General features: G+C 37.4%; 1 protein-coding gene across 2 annotated transcripts in view; it reads right to left on the bottom strand.

The window, feature by feature from the left end:
• LOC132846650 (ephrin type-B receptor 1-B) overlaps positions 1–21,132 on the bottom strand; it is a 331,052-nt gene that overhangs the window by 26,804 nt on the left and 283,116 nt on the right. For both annotated transcript variants that reach the window (XM_060871347.1, XM_060871355.1), the window contains 3 exons: positions 8,027–8,212; positions 6,724–6,971; positions 4,331–4,546 (listed from right to left, as the gene is read on the bottom strand). In XM_060871347.1, the coding sequence (XP_060727330.1) occupies positions 4,331–4,546; positions 6,724–6,971; positions 8,027–8,212 (650 nt within the window). The remainder of the gene's footprint in view (positions 1–4,330; positions 4,547–6,723; positions 6,972–8,026; positions 8,213–21,132) is intronic.

The raw sequence follows: 21,132 nt of genomic DNA, 5'->3' as shown, positions 1-21,132 counted from the left end.
CATTGTTTATATGCATCATAATCAAGTCACTGTAGATATGCACATTACAGGTGATCTGCAAATATATACATGTGGGAAGCAAGTTCTCAACATTACCATAACAATAAAAGGCATGTGAGTCCATTCAGTGCATTCTTTTTTTTTTTTTTTGTAATCACACTGCATGTTCTGTTGAGTATGACAACAAAAAAAAAAATTTTTTGGACTTAGTTAAGGATATACAGTGTTTTTAAAACGGACATCAAAAACAGTTTGTGACAGCAGCAAAATTACTCAGTATTTTAGATTTGCTGTAGTTGTTGAAAATAACAGAAATTGCAAACATCATCCATCAGTAAGATGCTTAATGCCTTTAATTACTTGGGAATAATTGCACAAGATAGACAGGTTTTATTAATGCCCTCAACCCAATCCCGACAGAATCGGTATTTTAAGTGGCTACATGGCTAATTTTAATTGATTTTTAAAAGGCTTTCCCCAAGTCATTCGACTGGATAGGAATTTCATTTAGACTAGCCACAATTGGTTTTACTGAATTGTAATTAAGATGTATACATGAACATTTGTCATGTGCGTGAACAGATTCCTGCATGTAAATGTTACTGTTTATGTTCCATTATCTCCATCTTGCTTACAAACAACAGGAGCTGTATGAGAGAAAAGATATTTCACCAGGAAAGTCTAAGATTTTTTTTTTTAGTGTTATGGTGCTTACGTTATAGTTTTTTAAAACATACTGCTCCGTTTCATGCTGTGTGCACTGACTCCTTATTATTTTTTGACACTAGAACATGGAGTGTGCTTGTACTATACAGTATGTTAGATGCCATTTAATGCTTAAATGTGACAACCACTTTAGAATAATTTCTTTTTCTTTTATGCATTTGGAAAATTACAGCACTATTTTATAGTCTCTGTGTCCCTGACACACTAAGCTCCATTATTGAATTGCAAATGTTTGTGACTAAAGTAATGTGAATACTTATAAAAGACAGATAACTGCTTGCAAATGGGAGGTCAATGTGGTGAAAAGTAATATGAACAGAGAAGTGTATAATTTTAAAAACCTGGGCAGAATGATGAAGAGAACAGTAAAGTGGTGCAAAAGACTGCAAAAACAGCAGATAGAAATTCATTTACAGAGTGAGAAGAAAAATGGAAAATGAAATGATAACTGAATAAACTGTGGAAAGATGACTGAGAAGAACAGTGTAGTAGATTAATATATGGATGAACAGTTATAGAAATGGATATACAATAGAATAAAAGGGTGGACGAATGGAAGGACGAATGGAAGGATGAATGGATGGATGGATGGATGGGTGGGTGGATGGATGGATGGATGGATGGATAGATGGATGAGAAGAACCATGAAAGAATATATGGACAGACAGTTCAAAAAATAGATTTTTTTTAAATTAATAAAAAGAAGTAAAAAGATAAAAAAATAAATGTTGTAAAAAGATGTTTATACAAATGGATTCGAATCAGATGGATAGATAGAAGGATGTATGGATGTATGAATGGATGGATGGGGTCTAAGTTATGAAGAGCTATAGTATAAGCATTTATTTGAATATTTACACAGTTCTACCCTAGAGGAATAAACCTACTGAGGATGAAAAAGAATAACATGATTAAATCCCATCCTCCATACCCCACTTTTCTCTATATGATCCAAGAGGTTAATGAAATACAATTAAGATCTTCTGTTCCTTCTGGCCTTGAGCTATAGTACAAGAAGACTAATTGGCTGACTGCAGTGAATTATAGGAAGAAATGTGAAAAAATAATGGAGGGCAAAAAGAAGAGGTGATTAATTTGAAGGTGAGATGGAGATGCTGCACAAAATCTTGCAAAGTCAGCAAGGATTTAGCTTTGGCTGATTGGCTCAGCGCCATGACGTTGTATCTGATTGGTTTAGAGCCATAGCGATCAGCCCTCTTCTGCAAAGCCAAGATGCCACAGGCAGTGAACTAATTAACAACGTGCAAAATACAAAGACATCATGCAAAAGCAAAAGGCTTTGCATACTTCTCTCAGCCTTACTCACACACACACACACACACACACACACACACACACACACACACACACACACACACATTTGTACATTCTGCAAAGTCTGTGTTGAAAACTTGTTGTTATGTAAAAAAAACTGCTCTTTTATATAAAGTAGGTTAAAGTGTGCAAGAAATAATATATTTTAAAAATAGCACATGGTAATACGTTATTGCAATTAGTATTCACTATGTAGGCTACAGAAACAAACAATCACTTAACAATAATAATAATAATAATAATAATAATAATAATAATAATAATAATAATAATAATAATAATAATAGTGAAGAACAAGTAAATCATAAACTATATTTTTTTCTGAATTTCCATAAAATCTAGATAGGTATTTTATTGCAATTTAGCCCTATCAGTGTTATGTTAGCAAAAAATTATTTTAATACTTCCTAGAGTTACATAAGTTTGTTTCACACTGGACATTACATTGTGACAGTTGTGCAGTTTGTTTTAATGAAGCAATCATTTGATATCATAAATCATAAATGCTTGTGGATGACACTGCAAACATAACTAGGATTTTTTTCACTTTCTTAAAAAATATATAAAGAGATAATAAGTTCAAGAATCAAGAAAATCAAGAAACATACCAATTCACACTTCAACCCCCCAACATTCAAACCAAATCTATACTCATGGGTTAGGTAGCTAAGGGGGATAATAATTGAGTTTCACCAGGATATCACACTAGACATTCACACCACACTTCCAGAATACTCATATTGATCAGATTTCACAGTGCATGTTTTGCTTATGCATTTGAGACCTTTTCTTGAATCTCACATCAAACTTCACCTTAGTATCATGCAAATGATTAAATATTATAGTTACTGAATTACTTTGTTTTTGACTACCATTGGTAAATATGAGAAAATGAAAATATGTCTTTAACCTTTTGATAAATTTGATATAAATTTCTTTCAAATTTCACAGCCTGTTTCAAAATGTACTATTATTCATTCATTCATTCATTCATTCATTCATCTTCTACCGCTTATCCAAACTACCTCGGGTCACGGGGAGCCTGTGCCTATCCTCAGGCATCATTGGGCATCAAGGCAGGATACACCCTGGACGGAGTGCCAACCCATCACAGGGCACACACACACACTCTCATTCACTCACGCAATCACACACTACGGACAATTTTCCAGAGATGCCAATCAACCTACCATGCATGTCTTTGGACCGGGGGAGGAAACCGGAGTACCTGGAGGAAACCACCGAGGCACGGGGAGAACATGCAAACTCCACACACACAAGGTGAAGGCGGGAATCGAAACCCGACCCTGGAGGTGTGAGGCGAACGTGCTAACCACTAAGCCACCATGCCCCCATGTACTATTATTATTATTATTATTATTATTATTATTATTATTATTATAGCCTGTTTAGTATTTTAGTCAGTACTGTGTGTTACCTCTCTGGACCTGTTATCTCCCCACCAAGATAACAGGTCCAAGTCTTCTCCCATCCTGCCTGATGAGGTTGGAGTATATATGACAAGGGATCTGAGACCATTCCTCTATACAGAATCTTTCAAGATCCTTCAAATTTTGAGGTCCATGATGAAGGACATGGTTCACCAAACAGGCTTTACAATGGGGTTTAAGTCAGGGGACCAGGATGGTGGGATTTTGTGGTCCAGATTCTATTATTAAAAAGCACTATATAAATGCAATGTGTCACTATTTTCAACTTTTTGACACTAAAATAAAAACACATACATAATCCTTGAAACCTGCCCATACAAATAAGGTGTATTAAGACTATGAAATGCCAATGAAGTCACATAATTACAATTTGGCTTTCAAATTCAATGAGGATCTACTGCCTCTCTATAGAGGTGTTCTTGATTTAAAGAGATAAATTACATGTGGCATAAAGAATGAATAAAAGAAAACAAGGGAAAGGCACAAAGAAGAAGAAAAAGAGAAGAAAAGTGGACACAATATTTTTCACACATTCATTTGGAGGACAATTTAAAAAATAATACAAACTGAACAGTGATATATTACTTTCTTACTTTTAAGGCATAGAAATCTAAATATAATTCTAATAATACAAAAAAGTGCTTTTTTTATATTAAAAATTTCAGCATGCACTTTTGTTATAACCTTCAACTCATCTTTATGTTTTGCTACGTTTTGCTAAGAATTTTTATCAAAATGCTAATTTGTGTGATTTGAGTCTACACTGTAGAAAGAAGTTTAAGATGCAGGTCTGGGTTGAGATTTGAGAACAGACTCACCAGTGAGCTAGTGTAGGTGGGGTCAGATGTGTCCTCTTGCAGGTAGCGTGACAAGCCAAAATCAGACACTTTACACACCAGGTTGCTGTTGACCAGGATGTTGCGAGCTGCCAGGTCCCGGTGAACGTAGTTCATCTCAGACAGGTACTTCATGCCCGCTGAGATGCCTCGCATCATTCCCACCAGTTGGATCACCGTGAACTGGCCATCATTTTGCTTTTAAGACAATACAAACAGTACATATCATGGATACATAACATAACATATAGTGACGTGACATACATTTATTATGAACAAAAAAGTCCAGCTGGTAAATATGGGCAAGCATGGCTAACACCTCCTTACCTTTAAAGACTAAAAAAAATTATCATAAGGTTTAATTTTTGGCATCAACATTACATTAATTGCAAAATAGCAAACTATTTTGATTTTGATGGAACCAAGTGCAACAGCACCACCGATGGTTGTAAGATAAATACACTAAATGGTGTGAAGATGCGAGGATGGGGCTGATTTCTAGCTTAGAATGTAGTTTTCAGTTCCAAATCTGTATCATGCCATATAGTCATGAACGTAATGAACACAAACAACATTGTTTATGTACTGTAATGTCTTAAGATTTCTGCTGAAGAATTAAAAAATAGAAAAACATACAGTCTGCCCAATCAGAATGACAAATTACAAAAAAGCATAGATGACAGAATCATGAGTTAAATGTTGTTGTTTTTTTGGTTTCCTTGTTTGTTTGTTTTTTCTCTAGTAATTGGAGGAAACAGCATGATCACGGCATGAAAACAGAAATTACAAGTGAAGCTGTGTATCTGCATTTAAGTATGTGTGTGTAACAGTTTGGCATACATCATTCTTATTATGCCATCAATAAGACCTGATATAATCCACTGCTCAGCCCTAATAGTTTTGCTGTGAAGGTATTGATAGATCTTAGAGATGATTATCATGAACATCATGGATAATAGAGAACATAGTAGATAATAGATCTATTGTATCTATAGATGTAGTGAAGCTATCTAGGGCATATAATTGATTTAATCTGGCTACTCCAATCACATCCCATCTGACCTCTCATTTTAAGCCTCTCCATTTACAAATATGTGTGAAATATGTTCTAAGGTCTATTTTCTGTGCGTATGTGTGTGTGTGTGTGTGTGTGTGTGTGTGTGTGAGGGGGCAATAAAACCAACAGCAGGCCATTTTGTCCATATAAAAGCAAAGCTAAATTTTCCTTCAACTCAGCATTTCCTCCCTTAAGCTCTTGGGAGAAAAAAGCTTTGAACCCAACGTAAGAACGGAGAGCAGCCGAAGAATCGATGGCAACGTTACTCTGACGAGGTAGCTCGCAAAGCCTACTTCAAAGAGCTCCGTCAGATCAAAGCAGAAGAAAAAAAATACAATCCATAAGATTGGAGAAGAAATGGTTTGAACATTGATTAAGCAGTGTATCCCCCCACACTCCAAAAGCTCATAAAACTCAAAAGCCTATTAAAGCTTGACTGTGGCAATCACAGGCAGATGAATTAGGATGTTTGGAATAGGGGAGAGCAGTAAGGTGCTGTTAGCATGAGAAAGTGGTCTCCATTTCATTAATGCTCCAGGTGAGTGATGTTGCAGTCAATAATAAAAGATAGAACATTCAGCTGATTGAATTATTGTCTAATTTCGGAAGAAGTGCTGTTTATATGAATTTGAAACATATATTACTGCATATAGTCAAGTAATGAAAAAGTAATTTTGTTTGCTACAGTCTATATGTTGCATATTTCAATTATTCTTATTTCTCCAGTCAGTTTATTAATTGCTTAATTAATTAAATTGAAAGCACAGTATTCTATTATAGGGGGCATGGTGGCTTAGTGGTTAGTGGTTAGCAACACCTCCAGGGTTGGGGGTTCGATTCCCGCCTCCGCCTTGTGTGTGTGGAGTTTGCATGTTCTCCCCGTGCCTCGGGGGTTTCCTCCGGGTACTCCGGTTTTCTCCCCCGGTCCAAAGACATGCATGGTACAGTAGGTTGATTGGCATCTCTGGAAAATTGTCCAAAGTGTGTGATTGCGTGAGTGAATGAGAGTGTGTGTGTGCCCTGCGATGGGTTGACACTCCGTCCAGGGTGTATCCTGCCTTGATGCCCAATGATGCCTGAGATAGGCACAGACTCCCCGTGACCGGAAGTAGTTCGGATAAGCGGTAGAAGATGAATGAATGAATGAAATTTCAATGACACTAATATTTATCAAATGTAGAAACAAATGGAAGAAAATGTGGAATACACAGGCTCACCGTGACCCGAGGTAGTTCGGATAAGCGGTAGAAAATGAGTGAGTGATGAGTGATGAGTATTCAATTATTTTCTTAGAAAACATGACATGTTGGAGTTTTACCCTGAGAAAAGAGTCCAGTGCTCCGTTCTCCATGAACTCGGTGACGATCATGACTGGACGACTTTTGGTGACAACGCCCTCTAAGCGGATGATGTTGGGGTGATCGAACTGACCCATGATTGACGCCTCAGACAAGAAGTCCCGTCTCTGCTTCTCAGAATAGCCTGCCTTAAGGGTCTTGATGGCCACATAGATCTCTCGCTTCCCCGGCAACTTCAGGCGCCCCTTATACACCTCTCCAAACTCACCTGGAAAGGAAGACATTCAGGCACATACATCATTTCAGATGCAAATAACAAATAGACAAATTGGTGAAATCTAAGACTTTCATTTGACTATCATATTTTTCTGATCTACAAAGGTGCTCTGCAGTGGAAGAAGAGGCTTCAAATGTTATCTGCAATTAACTCAAATCAATCTTATTTCCATATAAAACAAGAATGGATATAAAATGCATTTGTAGCTTTTCTTATTCTGCATGGATGTAGAGACAACTGAACAAGAATGGCTATAGACTACTAATAAAGCAAGACAGTAAATTTGAATGCGATTTCCCAATAAAAACTATGATCCTGAATTTGAATTTTTTTCTACAATGACCTCAGGGTCCTAATACTCAATTTGGGTTCAATTTGTGGTAAAAAATGAATGGGAGAGTGGAACACATAACACGGCACAAAGATTTATGTGGCTCTAATGCAAAAGTTTTTGTTTTCAAGCTAAATTAGCCAGCTCTCAAATGACCTCAGATTGCTCTGACTCAAAACTAAACTTTTATGTTTCTTATCACTCTTGAATTTCACTTTCAATCACTCACTGGCAAATGCTCTAGTTAACATTATTCACCTATAGAGCAATCTTTGCATGTGAGTACATCTATGATGAGGGTACACGTGGAATATACTGTATGTTGCATTTGCACATGAGTTGCATAAACAAATGTTTACACATCGGTTTACATTAATTAATCTTAAAAAGGGTCATCTTTCTCAAAAGATCAGTATATATTAAGGGGTTTCCAACTACTACATTTTTTAAAGTCAACCAGTAATTTAAAAAGTAACTGTTTATCGTTTCTCAAAAATGTCATTGTGATCGCTGCTACCCTCAACACTTGCCTACAAGCCACCAAAAAGAAGGAGGCATTGAACGAAGCAAATCTCTCAGGTCATGTTACAATTTCATTAGTGGCATTGGTTAAAAGGTGAACATTTAATTAACTAATTATCCTAATACTGTAGGGACCGTTATCCCTTCAAAATTGACTGCATCTATTTCTACACAAACAAAGTAATCAACTCACCTGCTCCAATGACTTCCTCGATTTTGACAGTGGAGACGTCGATCTCCTTGGCAAATTCACGCACAGCCTCATTGGGGTCCTCGTAGGTAAACGGATCAATGTAGATCTTCATCCCTGGTGAGCCTGGCAAGGTTGGGCAGCCCATGGGGGAGTGGCAGTTAGAGAGATCTGGCCTCAAAGAAAGTTCTAGAACAGTTCAAAAGTCCATACATCACTGGCACATCACAGAGACACCCAGACTCATTCAGTCTGCCACTTTGTACTTCATCTAATGCTTCTATATATTGGATGTTTTTGTTCTGCAAAAATCATTCAATTCATTTTAAAGACTTGAGCTAAGACAAATATTATAGAGCAGTGTTTTTCAACCAAGTCTTTAGGACTACACAGATAATCCCCTGGTTGTTGTTTTACACACTTGACTGAAGCAACCATTCAAAAAAGTACAAATGCTGATTCAAATGCACAGGGACCAAACAAAAAGTGGCCACTGAGAACGGGTTTAAAAAAACACTGATTTAGATCACAAAATGTTTAAATAACTCCAGTATAATTATATATGTGAGAAAAAAGAAGAAGAAATGTCGAATAGTATAATAGTCGGTATAAAGGTAGAATAATATAATAGTTATAAAATTATTAAAAGGAAACCAGCCAAACAAATTCAGATGCAGGGTCGAATTATCATGTGTACAAAAAATGCAGAAGGCTACTTGTGTAACTGTGCAATGAATTTTTCCAACAAATATACATAAAAGAAATTCTTAAGATTATTATGAGGAAGCATGATCTAGTTTAGATCCTTTTTCATGTTGCATCACTGAACATCTCTTTGGACAGAAAATACTGTAAACTCTTGTTTGCAGAAAGATAATGAAAATGATTGCAATTGCCAAAGTTCTAGAGAGTGGAACTGTTTGGATGAGTGTCACAAAAGACTAAATAGTGCTGTGACATTCATTTGATGGATAATTGTCACAACAGTAAAATGACAATTATAAATCGCAAGTATACAGAATCCTCTATGCAAATAGATACCATTCAGGAAAGTGTAAAAGAAAACAAAAAAAAACAACAAAAAAAAACACCTATCTCATACCTAATAAACTGATAACTCTGTAGACCATCAGTGTGAACACTGGAAGCACCAGATGGTGGCAATGAGGCTAGACTGTGGCTAACTGAAAATTCAGCCAGCATTGCTCTCATTTCTCTCCTGACATTTCTCTCCTCCACGCTCTCTCCCTCTCCCTCTTTTACACTCCCTCTCTCTGCGTTTTTGATAGTGTCAAATCCAATTTTCCTGTGCAGCTCTGCCCCACAGGACCTGGTAAACAGATAAAGCCAACACTCTACCAAACTGCTCTTTATGCCTGAAATGGCTGCAGCTGGGTGTGCTATCATTACCATTCACATGTGTGCCTGTGTGTATCCATGCTACTTTTATTTAATGCCATCTGAAGGCTAGACGGGAGAAGGGACAGTATGTTGAGGGTCACTTGTCTTAAGGATGTAAGTTAAGGATGCTAAATTATGGGAATGGAAGGATATTAGAAATTGTAAAATTTGCATTGTTTTTCTTTCTTTAATGGCTGCATTGCTTGTCTATTATTTTACTGAAGTGTTGGTGCTTTGGAGCACAACTACATCATTTTTATGTTTATGATTGGTGGACAAATCAGACTATAATCGAGCTAAATAACAACAAACAAGATGGTTTCGGTGTCCAAACAATCTTATGTTCCAATCCATGCTCCTATATACATGGTATTTTATTCTACTTTCAGATATTCACTATTAAACTCCAGCTACACCTTTAACGTTTGAGAAAGCATGAGTATTTAAACCATAGCACTGCTGTTTTCTTAAATCTGACTGGTCTGAAGGTCATCAAACTAAAATCTTAATCTCCAACATTTATAGTCTGATAGAGATAATGCTTTTTCAGTTGGTTCACACACAAACTGGAACAGAATCCCCATTAACATTAGGTCTGCTTCTTCCATTGCTACTAAATCAAGTTTAAAACCCCATTTTTATTCTATAGGCGTCAAAAGCCCCCAGGTGGTCCAAAGGCAGGATCCCATGCTCTCATTGCCTTGGCCCGGGTTTGATTCCCAGGCAAGGAGCTCACCCGTGGGAGGGTTGTGTTAGGAAGGGCATCTGGCATAAAACCTGTGCCAAATCTAATATGCAAACCATGTTACCCTTCTATAGGAAAAATTCTATAGTATCCAATAAAGCCTAATGGTGACACTGAAGATTTTTTTCTGCACTGCTCAAAAATCCTTATCATAATTATTTGATTTTCTAGCAAACATGGTTTACAAATAAACTTGACTTAACTTGAAGGTTTTGCAAGTGTGTCAGTATTTGCAACTCTAATACAAATCATAGTTTTATAGTGCACTAATCCAATTGAGATTATTTATCTAATTTACAGGGATTTGAATGATGGAATATAAGGTTTCTAAAAAGAGTTCACTGATATGTTTCAGAAGTTTTCTCTGGGTAAAACTAAAGGCTGACTGGCATCTCTGTGTGAATGGGTGTGAGTGTGTGTTGGGTGATCTGAGATGGACTGGGACTGTTGCCACCACTTTGTGCAAGGAGGCCACTGGTATAGGCTCTATGGTACAAGACTCTTCTCTGTTCTGGCACCAAGGTGGTGGAATGAACTTCCCCTAGAGGTCCGGACAGCTGAGTCACTGGCTATTTTCAAGTGGCGGTTGAAGACCTACTTATTCAGGAAACACTTCAACTAGCGCTTCTTTCCCTATCTTTTGCATTTAAAAAAAAACAAAAACAAACAACTTTGACACTTTTCCATTGTAACTTTGAACAAATGTTTTAAACTCATGGTATCTTAAGTATGTAACCTAGTGAGCCAGCATTAATGTATTCAATGCTAGAGATTTAAGCACTTATGTACGTCGCTCTGGATAAGGGCGTCTGCCAGATGCTGTAAATGTAAATGTAAACATATAGTCCCTGCAACCCTGCTTAGGATAATCAGTTCAGAATATGGCTGGATGGATGACTAACTGGGTGGCTAACCCTTAGCTTTTCTTCTGTTTTTAGAACTCATGAAGGTTCCTTAAATTGCAATTTCTTCTTGAAAACAACTCTTTATTAGAACAGAAGTTCAATCTTTGAGAACCCCTTTTCTTGTCTGAGAGTGTACCATGTTATGAGGTGATCCATGATTACAAACTCTCTGTGCCATCTTAAAATGGCATCCAAAACGACACACTCTCTTTAGCCTCTTTTGAAATCAGGCTACACTCTCCCACTACCATTCTGAAGAGATATCAGGGTAATCACTTTCCCTGCATTTATGAAGGGCACCAAGATTGCATTATTCCAAGCTACATATTCTCCTTTCCATCTTACAAAGCATGAAAGGGGGAGTTTAAGAATGATTTCACAAGGCAAGTACGAACGATAAGAAAACAGCGCATTCATGATGTCTCTTTAATACAAAAACTACAACAACAAATATGATTGCTGGTGACCAATTCAGAAAACATATACTGCTAATCTGATCCAGTACACATACACATACTGTACACATATCTACACATAAAACTGGTGGCTTGGGATCCATAGCTATTGATAATTAAAGCAGTAATCAGTTTATTCCTCAAGTGGAATTCTTCATATTAAACTAGCTTCTGAATGATAGATGAAGATATAAATATGAACATTAATATTCAATTCTCATCTGGTCACAAGTTCTGTGCTGTGTTATAACCTGCTTGTCCCACAAGACACAGAAATAGAGACACAGGAATAGAAAGCAATATTACATAAGAAAAAAAAAACGACTACTATGTAGACTGTTCCCCTGGGAACCCAAAAGAAGCTGTCAGGGATTATTTTTCTAAAATAATGTAGATTTTGGCAACTGCATTTTTCTTTTCAGAATGCAAAGACTTCAGTGCTCATTTAATCAAAATATTTTGCTTTAATTGACAGTGTGTTTGACGAACAAATCATAAATTTATTAGGACTCACCTAGTCCTGTGTCTGCGATTGCCCAGAAGGCCAATTATCTAGGCTAAAAAAATGCCACTATTGTAATTTAACTCAAAACTATGAGAAGCTTATTATGTGATTATTATTTAAATTGCTGAGACTGGCAACTTTATATAGCCATAGTCTCTATCCATTCATTTTCTATATTGCTCATCCTTCACAGAGTCACAAGATCCTATAACAAGGGACTTGTGACACAAAGCAGAGGACGGGGTGCCAACTCATGGCAAGGCACAAATGTGCACACACTATGGACAATATAGAGATGCCATTCAAAACACAGCATATATATTTGGACTGGGGGAGGTTACTGCCTAAGCATGGGGAGAACAAATTAATGCACACAGGGTGGAAGCAAGAATTAAAACCCCATCCCCCAGAGTTGTAAGGCAAACATATTAACCACTATGCAACTTTGCCCGCCATAGTCTTTATCCTCTACCAATAATGCTTCTGGTGTTAAAGCCTCATGGCTACAAAATGGCAGAAAGACTTTTGTTAACATTCAGGCTAGAGTTGTGTTATAATAATATTATAAAAAGTTATTTAAGTCATACTACATTTATCTTCTGTTCACAATTGTTTAAAATATATTTTTTTAATTGTTCAAATGGGGATGTGGTAGCCTATTGGTTTAGGTGTTTACTGGTTTAGGTGTCTACTGATTGGAAAGTTGTGAGTTTGACTCCTGGGTCCACCAAGATGTCATTATCTGGGCCCCTGAGCAAGGTCCTTAACCTTGAGTTGTATAAAAATGTGATAAAATTTAAGTTGCTCTTAGATAAGAGTGTCTAAATGCTGAAAAATGAGATTCAAGATGCCTGTGTGTGTCAGGATCTAGGCCAGACTTTGGCCATGTGCTTTTAGTTTACGTTCACGTGTCTGCCCCACCCTTGTCTGCACACCTGTCCCTTATATGTCTAATTGTCATTAGTATTTAGCCGTGCTTAGAATCCTTGTCTTTTGTCTTGTCTTTTGTTGTCTTTTGTTTTGTCTGTGTTTGGTTTTGTTTAATAAATCCATTTTTTTAGCTATTCGGCATTTGGGTCTGTTTTTATCCCCCCATCGCTGACAGTGTTTTGGCCAACACTTATATAAAAGTTTCCGTGCTTCACTGAACTGTATTATGTTCACTGTATTATGCCGACATCTCAATGTCTAGCACCTATTCAAGCTAATTAATGCCTAACAATATGCTAACTAACAGCCAGAACTTGCCATCAGTTCATGTATACTGTGGATCAGATGGTGGGATTTGGAAGAGTGCACCACATCATTGAGGTGTTTTTTATCACTGAGAAATATATGAATTAGTTTATATTACAAACAAACATATCAGTTGGGACTAGTGAGCTTACACTTTATACTAATACTGAATTAATAATTACTTGACTATGAACTAATAATGAGTTAAAGCATACAGTGATAGAGCATGTTTTTTTAGTTCTATTAACTATGTGTTAATTAATACATTAACTAACAACCATGCTCTAAATGTACTTTCATGCTATTCATGCATGAATTCATAAGACTCATGTCATAATTAAAGATAGCTCTTCATTAGCTTGTGATTAGTTCATGCCTTAACTTATCATTATTGCTAATTCAGGTATTTGTGCATGATTATCCGCTCATACTGTAACTGTAGATTTTTATCTGTTTAATGTGTTAAAACGGTTTGTTCGAGAGCTATATCAACAGCTTACTGAACCCGTTTGTTTACACAAGAAACCGTGAATGAACAGTTGATAGACTACAGAGATAGCAAATAGGATCTACTTGTCCCAGATGCCTGGGCTAGCAATTTCTGCTCTACTTCAAACCATAATACTTCTTTGTTTCATTTGCAATTGCTGTTTACATTGCATTACATTGCTTTTTTGCTATCTTATTGGTACAAATATCTCAAACGATACATACTGTTTTATTCATCTTAACTGAACTTAGCATAAGATGCAGCCTGGCATATTAAGTCTAAGTTAAAATACATCAGCAGCCATATTTTACATAATTAGTTCTAAAGTGCAGCTAACATCATTAACAGAATGCCGATTTCTCATTGATCTACAATATAAGCTAAAAGAATGTTTCTATTTTTGTTAATTATAGTTAAAACAAACCAACACTATCTAATTTAGCTTAAATGTAATACTAATTAATAAGTGTTACTTATCTCCGAGTCATGTTATGGGCTGTGTATTCTCATCAGTTTACTTTTAATCCAGTAGACTAAGATTAAACATTGGAAACATTGGCCTAAATAAGAAAATTACATTATCCATTTGTATTACATTTCTCATTCATTACATAGAAACCCAACTATCTGATCTTGACCAAACAATCTGTAATTTATTGGCTAATAGTTACTATGTAATTGTAAACATTCCTAGTTTTATTTAATTAATAGCTGCATTTAGCAGACACCCTTATCCAGAGCAACTTACATTTTATCTCTTTTTTTTTATACAACTGAGCAATTGAGGGTTAAGGGCCTTGCTCAGGGGCCCAGCAGTGGCAGTTTGGTGGACATAGGAATCAAACTCACAACCTTCCAATTGGTAGCCCAACACCTTAACCACTAGGCTACAACATCCCTTTATTCATAAAGACAGTTCTGGCTGTATTTCAAAATGAATACTTATTTTTATGATGATGTCTTCATTTAAATTTTCTGTGGAACTGACAGCAGTAAACACAGTTGAAAATGGTGTCTGAAAGCTCAAAACTACTCAGTGAGTGGTCGTGCTGCGATATATTTGAGATACAGTGGTGCAAAATTTACAAGCATGTGGTGAGGGGATGATGGTCAGATGAGTCATCCTGCAACATATTCTTGGGAAGTGTGTGAGTGCATGTGGTGTATATCAGCAGAACAATTCAGGCTAAACTGAAGGAGCTGCGTTATATTGTGGGTCCTTATTTGCAGGGAACAGTCACTGCCAATCAATACAACGTTATTCTGTCTGATTGCCTTTACTATACGATGAAACATTTCTGTTCTGATGGGAGTAGTCTCTTCCAGGATAATCCTGCTTTACATCTAAAGGCGCTGAAGTGTTTACTGAGGATGAAAACCATATAAATTATACGCTATAGTCATCACCTTCAGCAGATCTGAACCCCAGTTGAACTCTGTATGTGAGATTTCTGACTGGTGTGTTAGAAAATGCTTTCCACCACTATCATTAAATAATAAATCAAAGAAATTTCTTTTGGAAAAATATAGTGTACATTTCTAGAGTTATGGTGTAGTCCGATCCAGCACCTTGTCTGCAATTTTACTGAGCTGTTTTTGCATACCTGACCTTGATCTCGTCCTCTGTCAATTTGTATATGCCTAATTTATGGCTGTTTGCTCATCCATCGCTCGCACTTGCAATCATTTTAGCGTTTTTAATTACCGCATAGTCCTCTTTTTTGGTTGCTTCATACAGTGTTCAATGTTGTCCAAAAGACCAAGACCACTAGAAAAAAAGCTACAGTTTGTACTTTTTTCCTAATATTACACTTTTTCCAATTGAAATATTTACATGAAAACTTTCATATTACCTTCTTTTGACTTAATGACCGAGTACACTTTAAGAGAACCTGGACTACACATTTGTATAAATCCTGCATGCATCACATGCATAAGTAAACCTCAAGGAATAACGGACCTTTTTACAAAGGAATTAAGCTGATCGATATCACAAATTTGCTTAAATATAAATCGTGGATAAGGTTTGTTACAATTTTTCTGAACCATGCTTCTAACCCTGGATGAATAAACATTTCTGGTTTGTAATAGAGAAGTAGGGCTAGTATTGTTTTTTACACAGTGTTAATCCAATATTGTAGTGCCAAACATGTACAGTGTGAACGAAGCAACAGACACCCAATTATCCTGTAAAACCCATAATGTACACTTAACAAATAAATGAATAGGTTGCATTATGCAGCAAAATACTGAACATCATAAAAATGTGTGCCGTGGTGAGGGGGAATATACGACCCTGAAAAGTGAGCAGAATTTGGATAGAAATGAATGCCTCATTAATTACATGACAAAATTAATAATTTTAAAAAAAAGATTAGAAAGTTGTGTAAGATAATATCTGCTCGTGTACAGAACAACAGATTCCAAAGTTGAAGACAAGCCGTTATTTAAAGAGGTCACTTTCTGTACTTATCTTAATGACACAGGAAACATGCAAATAAGAACATTTAACCCAGCGTTTAGGAATGGACAGTGTGAAACGTCTGATTATTAGTCAGAATTAATTGCTAACCCCATGTAAAGTATGAGCAATGTGAAATGTGACTAGATAACCCAGTATTCCCTACTATTCTAAGTGTAAAATAGGAAGCCCTAATATACAGTTTCCTTTTCATAACCTTTCTTTCCTTTGTTTTAACACATTTTGCACATTTAGCCTGCATATTTATGTCTGTTTATTCTACATTTCTGTCATGAGACATGAAAGCCATATAAAAACCTGCAAAGAAGCATTAATAAAACAGTTAACATCATTTTAATAATGCTAGATATAAGTGACTTAATATTCTCAGCTTAGCTAGATAAGGTGCTTTAATTTTCTATGAAGTTCCTAGCGAGCTCATGAGGACCCTGAGAATTTTTGTATAAACTAAAATCAGTTTAGAATTAATAATTCTATGTTCTGTGTGGAATATGGCTGAGTCCATAAATGCCATTTAAATTGGATATTCCACTCTGCTTTCCCAGGTACACCATGAGACTATATTTTCAGTTATTAAACTGTCATTCCTTATGGAGCAAAAGTGCATTATGGGTATTTTACATTACCAACCATCACACTGAGACCAGCAGACGATGGCTTTAAATCAATATTTTACAAGGAATCTTATTTCCATTTTATTACAGATGTTCATTTCCCCTCCACATTAATTTCAATTTAAGTTCCTCTACTGCCAAGGGCATACATTAGATTTGATGGAAAGGTTTTTTTTATCCTTGAATAACTTCTAGTTGAATGATTAGCTTGACTTTAGTATTTCAGCGAGTGTGTGGATGGAAAATAAGAAGGTGAAATTATTACAGAGCTGGTAAGTGTTTCATTTGATGATTTCATTCAGATGTGGTTTAGTTTCAATCTGAATACAGGTAAAGAAAGTCGTGTGTGTGTGTGTGTGTGTGTGTGTGTGTGTGTGTGTGTGTGTGTGTGTGTGTGTGTGTGTGTGTGTGTGTGTGCGCGCTTGTAAGAATCTGATCAAGTGTGTATAACTAGCAGGACTGATGGTGCTGCAACTCACAATCTGTTGTATTGCCCAAATGCACTGTCTGTGAAGACCTGTCAACCTGCAACATCTGGAGTGATAAAGGAAGTGCTCACACATCATCATCCATTTACATTTAACAGTGTGTGTGTGTGTGTGTGTGTGTGTGTGTGTGTGTGTGTGTGTGTGTGTGTGTGTGTGAGGTGTCCATCTGGGACAGTATTGGTCAGGTCAAGCTCTGCCCTCAAATACTTTTTCCATGTCTCTCTCGTCTCTCTCTCTCTCTCTCTCACACACACACACACCCTCTCTCTCGTCTCTCTCAATCTCTCTCTCTCTCTCTCTCTCTCTCTCTCTCTCTCTCTCTCTCTCTCTCCCCACCCCTCTTTCTCTCTCTCTTTCTCTGCATGCGCAGTGGGCCTAAGAGCACAGTTGGTGAGTGGTCTCCCCCTTGGATGTAAGTCCCCACTTGTTAAACACAGAGTGGTTTTATGGTTTTTCAAGGAAAGTAAAGAACAGCAAATTCTTTGCTGTTTTTAAATTCACCATGGTTTTGATTACAGCATCTTTGTATCTTCACATGCAGATATAGAATGCTGTTACTGTGGCAAAACAGGGCATCTTGTTCAGTCCTGAAAGGCAGAATGACCGACTAGGGTCATTCCCCCTTGCGGCCACAGTTCTGCCAGCTGCTGAAGGCCTTGAAACTGCTGCTGCACCAGAGCTTTAGGAGCACAGCCTGCAGCCCAAAAGTCCACTTGAGCTACAAAAACCCTTGAAAAGCCATGTTCAGCTAAACTGGACCAGGAAAAGTCTATTTCTTTAATAACAAAACAAAACAAAACAAAACAGGAAATAGTCCATTCTTTAATAGTGTGACAGAGATAGGTGCTCCTTCCAAGTTCTTCTTCAGTTTAGAGCAAAAGAATGGACAGAAAAAATCCATACATGCTCTGCGAACAGAATCATGGGATCCCTTATCAGAGTCGACTGAAATTTGCAAGCAGACGGTAAGCTACTTCTCAAAGCTGTACATCAGTGAGCAGACAGGTGCAAAGATGGAGAAGAGTCTCCTGGTGGACCTGCTGAAGCTCTCTGAGCAAGTGGCCAGACAGCTGACACTGGAGGAGCTTCACAATGTTCTCACTTTTAAGTTCTACATGGCTTTCTGGGCAGTTATAGGGCAGGATGTGCTAAACATCCTATGGTACAGTGTAAGGAAATGTAGACTCCCTTTTAGCTGCAGGACGGCCATCCTGACCCTACTGCCAAAAACATTTGTGACATTTTGGATGTCTCTAGGTTATTGGGCTTAAAGACTAGTCTGATTTTTTTTGTAGATCAGGAAAAGGCATTTGACTGGGTTGAACATAAATAAAGGTCCTGGAAACCTTCAGGTTCAACTCAGGTTTTATAGATGATCAAGGTGTTGCACAGTGAAATTGATAGTGTATTTAAGGTTAACAGTGGTTTATGTGCCATGATTATAGTGTACAGTGGTATACGACATGGCTGTTCTTTGTCAGGCATGTTGTATACTATTGCAATTGGACCTCTTTTATCTAAACTGGGAAGTATTTTTTCTGGTTTTTATATTCCACATGCAAATGTCCCTATAGGTCTGTCAGCATATGCAGATGAATTAGTCATTATGACATTTTAAATACTTAGGTGTCTACCTTGGTAACAATGAGTATTTATATAAAAACTGGTAAGGCATTGTAGAGGATATGAAGGGCAGACTGAGCAGGTGGAAGCGGTTGGTTCCAAGGATGTCCTGCAGAGGGCAAACGCTGGTCATCAACAACCTCACGCGTCATCCCTTTGGCACAAGCTGGCATGCGTGGATCCACTGCCAATCCTTCTAATGACCATCGAGTCCTTTATAGTGGACTTCTTCTGGAATGGTCTACACTGGATTCCTCAGAGCATCCTCCATCTGCCCAAGTAGGACGTTGGGCAGGGGCTGGTCCAGCTAGCCAGCAGGGCTGCAGCTTTCCACCATCAGTTCATCCAGAGGTTCCTCACTGGACCTAGAGACTTAGTATGGAGAGCAGCATCCAGTGGATTCTTACACACAGTTTGTGGTCTGAGGCTAGACAGGACTTGGTTTTTAATGGACACTAAATGCTGGACGTTTCTGGTTTACAAGTTTGTAATCTGCAAATCTGGAACTTTTTTAAGAAACAAAAACAATGTGGAACATTACACTGGCTGCTGGAGGAGCCCCTTGTGTATGGTGGTCGCATGGACATCTCCAGTGTTACCGTCCCTGTACTATCCAGGACTCTCACCTCCTCAAGCATCGTGACACTCCGAGGGCTGGTGAACATCACGGGAGTGGACCTGTCAAAGGCAGAGAACCTGGCAGCATGTATGGGACTGCGGTCTCTGTGTGTTTTTAATCAGCTTTTAACCAGTGGAGGTCCTCCCTAACATCAAAGGAGCGTGTTTGGCTGATGATCTATAAGCATACAGAGACTGGTCCTGCAGAGGAGGGACCCTTTCCCTAGATAAACATTGCTCCCGACATTGATGGGTCTGAGGGTACCCTCCTGGAGTGCTGGGGGTGAGGGTGAGATGGACTTTGGACAGAGTCAGGAAAGCTGATTTTGGAGCCTGTGTTAAGGTTTTAAATAAGAAAAAAACTGAGTGGGAAGGTAGACACCCCATGGAGATGTGTACTTGATTTTAATGATGATATTAAACCATAGTGTAGGGCACTGTACAAACCACCGTCAACCAAAAAAGGTGCCAACCTCCAATGGAGGATTTTATATGGTATCATGCCTGTGAACTGTTTTACTGTTTCTATATTAAACAATGTTCACAGAGAGAAACTGTTTTTCATGCTTTTACTCACTGTTTCAGATTACAGTCATTGTTTGTGTTTTTATGGAGCATTTTAAGATCTTTAAATGTTGATTTTTATTCTTGATTTTGTCAGGAGACACATGTTAAGGTACAAACTCCTCAATTCTATCTTTGGTTAGGCTAAAATGGTATTACGCCTGAGCCAAAAAAACAAAATTGCACAAAACACATACTTTGATGCCAAAATGATTTTAAACAGGCTGACTAAATCAAGAATTGTTATTGATTTGAATTCTTACAAAAGTATGAACAATTTTGAATAAAGAATTGTGGTGTTGTGTAAATGCTCTATGCACTGTTACAGAAAAATAAATATAAAAAATCATTTAAAAAAAATCTTAATTTTTTAAAATTATTTTTAGATTTTTTTATTTATTCACTCAATCTTATTATATGTGACTTATAAAGGATTGTAAAAAGTCAATATAAGTCTCTCTTTCTCTCTCTCTCTTTCTCTCTCTCTCTCTCTCTCTCTCTCTCTCTCTCTCTCTCTCTCTCTCTCTCTCTCTCGCTCTCTGTGGGTGTATCAGTACCAGAAATAGCCAAAGTGACAGAAAGATCACCAGTGTTATTGTGAGGCCATGAAAGTGCACAACACACTGAATAGGCAGTTTGACTACACAGCACAAAGCTGTCAAAACAGGGACATCTTCTACCATGGACCTCAGCAACCCATGCAGGATGTCACAGGACAAAGATGACATTTACACAACTGTGCTGTAAAATCATCCTGAGCTCTTTTTCAAGCACTTACGTGTACAGATTTGGCCATAACGTCTGGGTACCCTAACTGTTTCCAGAGAACTGGGTTACTGCAGTTCCAAAGGGACAGAGGAGAGTACAATTGCAATGATGTCTAGCTACAATAAAGAGCTTGTTTTGTACACAGGGGCAAAGTCTTGCTGGAACAGGTTTGGGTTCCACACAGTAAAGAGAAATTATAATGCTACCGATTTCTA

The sequence above is a fragment of the Tachysurus vachellii genome, chromosome 1 (assembly GCF_030014155.1).
Source record: "Tachysurus vachellii isolate PV-2020 chromosome 1, HZAU_Pvac_v1, whole genome shotgun sequence".
NCBI classification, from domain to species: Eukaryota; Metazoa; Chordata; class Actinopteri; order Siluriformes; family Bagridae; genus Tachysurus; species Tachysurus vachellii.
Note: the sequence above shows the minus strand (reverse complement) of the source record. Positions and strands in the feature narration are given on the sequence as shown.